A 3,661-nucleotide genomic window follows, 5' to 3' on the forward strand; every position below is an offset into this window, starting at 1 on the left:
GCCAGCATTGTTGGTAGGTTATAGTGAGGAGCAGCCCTTTGTCAGATGGCCGTCTAGTGCCTATCTAGTGTTGTATGCCTAACGGTGTTGTTGGCTTCCTTGCCTTTGTTGCCTAGGCCTCTCCTCCTTGTTGTTTCTTGGCGCCTGGCTTCTTTGGAAGCATCGGAACAACATCGTGTTCGACGACGAGGCTCCCTCTCTCCAACGTCTCCTCAGCCTCATCATCGGCGAGGCCCGCCTTTGGGCCGCCGTCGGAAACATTGGCTCGGCCAACATATTACCTAAGTAGTCCCCTTGAGGCCGTTCTCTCTCCTCCCCCCTTTCTCTCATCCCCTCTCTCGTTCCTGACTTGGAGCATTGCTTTGGCACCAAGCACTCTGTGTACTCTTTTCTTTCTATCAATGTAAGATGCACAAGCACTTGCGTATTCGCGAACAAATCCTATGTTTTTTTGGAACTCAAAATCTATGAAATTGATACGACAATCCGCAGAGTATTCTAAAAAAAAAGTGAACATAACCAATTCGTTCCCCACAAAAAAAAAGACGTAGCAAATGCGGGGAAGAAAATTCCCAAGAAAAGAATGCGGAGAAGAAAATCATGCTGGCGCATTCGGCCAGCAGCGCGCCACCCAAACAAAACAACGAGTGCCAGCCGCGAGCCTGAGTTGTCCGCACGCACAGGCGCACAACCACGGGCACCGGGGCGCACGTCGTCCTCCCCTCCCCCGAAAAAACAAAAACAAACGCCAGCCGGGTCGTGGGGCCGCGAGAGCCAGCCGGGGCGACGAGTGCGGCCGTCCCCTGCCCCGTCGCCCGCCTCCCCGCTATACATACCCCCCACCCCACCACCCCAACCCTACCGCTCACCCCCGCCTCCTCCACCGTCTCTGCCACCGCCGCGCCACCGGACCTCCGCCGCTGCCCCGTCCCCCCCGTCCCGGTAACGATCCTCACCCTCCTCCTCCTCCTCCTCCCCTTCGCAGATGAGATCCGCCCCGCATTGCTCTCTCCCTCCCTCCCCCGCGCTCGCCATCAGGCCGATCGATCTGATCTCGCGGGCGCCCGCCCCCCCTCTCCCCGCCGCGGATCCGACCGGATCTCGCGGAATGGTAGCGCCGCCCCTGTATTTTGTTGTTGTTCATTCATGCCGCTGCGGGAATGTAGATCTGCTGCGGCCCGCGATCTGGGCCGTCTCGGACGCCGGAGCGCTCCGATCTGTGCCGCGGCGCCGGAAAGCCATGGTCTCTCTGTTTCGTTATTAACTGTTCTTAGTAGTATTAAGTTGCGGAGTTACAGGGTTCCTCGTGAATTGATTGATAGTCTCATCATGCTACTACTAGAATTTTTTGCACTGTTTCTTCGACGGAGAAAAATATTTTAATCTCTGCATTTATTTAGCCAGCATCCTTCACTGCTAGATTGCGTAGATTCTCCTTTGATCGACCGATCGATGTGCAATAACTGTAGCTTTGTGGGAGCTTTTGCTGTAGGTAGAAAATGGCTGACGCCGAGGACATCCAGCCCCTCGTCTGCGACAATGGTACCGGTATGGTCAAGGTAAGCCACTGCATTCCACGAGCGTCTTGCATCTTTGGTTCATGGAAATGCCACTGTCCTCTTTGTAACATAACATTCGTGGTGGTGATGTTTGCAGGCTGGGTTCGCTGGAGATGATGCTCCCAGGGCCGTCTTCCCCAGTATCGTGGGTCGCCCACGCCACACCGGTGTCATGGTCGGGATGGGGCAGAAGGACGCCTACGTTGGTGACGAGGCGCAGTCCAAGAGGGGTATCTTGACTCTCAAGTACCCCATTGAGCACGGTATCGTCAGCAACTGGGACGACATGGAGAAGATCTGGCATCACACCTTCTACAACGAGCTCCGTGTCGCCCCAGAGGAGCACCCTGTCCTTCTCACTGAGGCGCCGCTCAACCCCAAGGCCAATCGTGAGAAGATGACACAGATCATGTTCGAGACCTTCAACACTCCTGCTATGTACGTCGCCATCCAGGCCGTCCTCTCGCTGTACGCCAGTGGTCGTACCACAGGTGAGCTCATCTATATTCAACTCTGGTCTTTTGAATCAGGAATCCTGGAATTTAGCATGCTCACATGTAGATGAGGTTAATCTGTAAAATTTCTCAAATCGTTTTGTGGTAGCGCTAGTTTTGTTCTGTGACATCTGGTAAATATTTGTCAACCAAACCTGATAGGCAGTTAATTGTCATCCCCTCATACACTGTCAATGTAACAAGTATTTTTTCATTTATCAATAACTCAATGTGCCCTCTTGAACTTGTCAGGTATCGTGCTGGACTCTGGAGATGGTGTCAGCCACACTGTCCCCATCTACGAAGGATATGCTCTCCCCCATGCTATCCTTCGTCTCGACTTGGCTGGGCGTGATCTCACCGATTACCTCATGAAGATCCTGACTGAGCGTGGTTACTCATTCACCACCACTGCTGAGCGGGAAATTGTGAGGGACGTGAAGGAGAAGCTGTCCTACATTGCCCTGGACTACGACCAGGAAATGGAGACTTCCAAGACCAGCTCTTCTGTGGAGAAGAGCTACGAGCTTCCTGATGGGCAGGTTATCACCATTGGTTCTGAGCGTTTCCGTTGCCCTGAGGTCCTCTTCCAGCCATCCTTCATTGGGATGGAAGCTGCAGGTATTCATGAGACTACCTACAACTCCATCATGAAGTGCGACGTGGATATTAGGAAGGATCTGTACGGCAACATTGTTCTTAGTGGTGGTACCACTATGTTCACTGGAATCGCTGATAGGATGAGCAAGGAGATCACTGCCTTGGCTCCTAGCAGCATGAAGATTAAGGTTGTTGCTCCTCCTGAAAGGAAGTACAGTGTCTGGATCGGAGGATCCATCTTGGCATCTCTCAGCACCTTCCAGCAGGTAAATAAACGATGCAGCATCGTACTTCATTCATTTCATTCATGGATTTTTGTTTCTTTGCTTACGGTGTTGCTTGTTGCTGCAGATGTGGATTGCAAAGGCTGAGTACGACGAGTCTGGCCCATCCATTGTGCACAGGAAATGCTTCTAATTCTTCGGACCCAAGAAAGAAAGCCAAGAGGAGCCTTTATCGCGACCCTCCTGCTTCGTCTCTCTATTTTGTTGCTGTTTCTTTGTTAGCGTGGACAAAGTTTTCGGCTGGCCTATCGGTTACCGTTTTCTCCTATTCAAAGACTGTAATATCTATTCCTACTTGTGCTTCTCACTTGTGATTTTGGACACATATGTTCGGTTTATTCAATCAAATTTAATCAGATGCCTGGTGAGGCTACTAGAGAAATACGGGCGGTGTTCCGATTTTGTCATGTGTCACCTCAATCTTGTTAAATGAATAATATGAAGTCTCTTGATCCTACATGGTGTTGTCGCATAAATGGATTCTCTTGCTCATTTCTTGTCCGGTTCATTTGGACCCTACAACCAAATGCTCTGCTATTTAGCTTTCCATCGTAATCTGTTTGAAATGGTGAGTGATCTGCTGTGTGTGTGGCCTTTGCTCAATCGGCTTTTCAACGGTGGGTTCTGTGATGATCCCTACCTGATCTGATCTGATGCCTTCCTTTCTTTGTCGATGTGCTGGAATGTTCATGCCAAAGAATTCTATTGCTCAGGCTTTAGCAGC

At 51.1% G+C, this 3,661-nt stretch overlaps 1 protein-coding gene across 1 annotated transcript; it reads left to right on the top strand.

Moving 5' to 3' along the window:
* The first annotated feature begins 702 nt into the window (after positions 1-702).
* On the top strand, positions 703-3,394 carry LOC123095909 (actin-1). Its single transcript, XM_044517480.1, has 5 exons — positions 703-942; positions 1,493-1,559; positions 1,657-2,050; positions 2,306-2,919; positions 3,005-3,394. The coding sequence occupies exons 2-5, from the start codon at positions 1,500-1,502 to the stop codon at positions 3,068-3,070; spliced, it is 1,134 nt and encodes a 377-aa protein (XP_044373415.1). The 5' UTR covers positions 703-942; positions 1,493-1,499; the 3' UTR covers positions 3,071-3,394.
* The last annotated feature ends 267 nt before the right edge of the window (positions 3,395-3,661 follow it).

Source organism: Triticum aestivum, chromosome 4D (assembly GCF_018294505.1).
Source record: "Triticum aestivum cultivar Chinese Spring chromosome 4D, IWGSC CS RefSeq v2.1, whole genome shotgun sequence".
NCBI lineage: Eukaryota > Viridiplantae > Streptophyta > Magnoliopsida > Poales > Poaceae > Triticum > Triticum aestivum.

Excerpts from the sequence above, each read along its gene's own strand:
- LOC123095909 (XM_044517480.1), top strand. The coding sequence starts at position 1,500 with ATGGCTGACGCCGAGGACATCCAGCCCCTCGTCTGCGACAATGGTACC. Across the intron at positions 2,051-2,305 it reads CGCCAGTGGTCGTACCACAG|GTATCGTGCTGGACTCTGGA; the intron begins GTGAGCTCATCT and ends TGAACTTGTCAG. Across the intron at positions 2,920-3,004 it reads CTCTCAGCACCTTCCAGCAG|ATGTGGATTGCAAAGGCTGA; the intron begins GTAAATAAACGA and ends TTGTTGCTGCAG.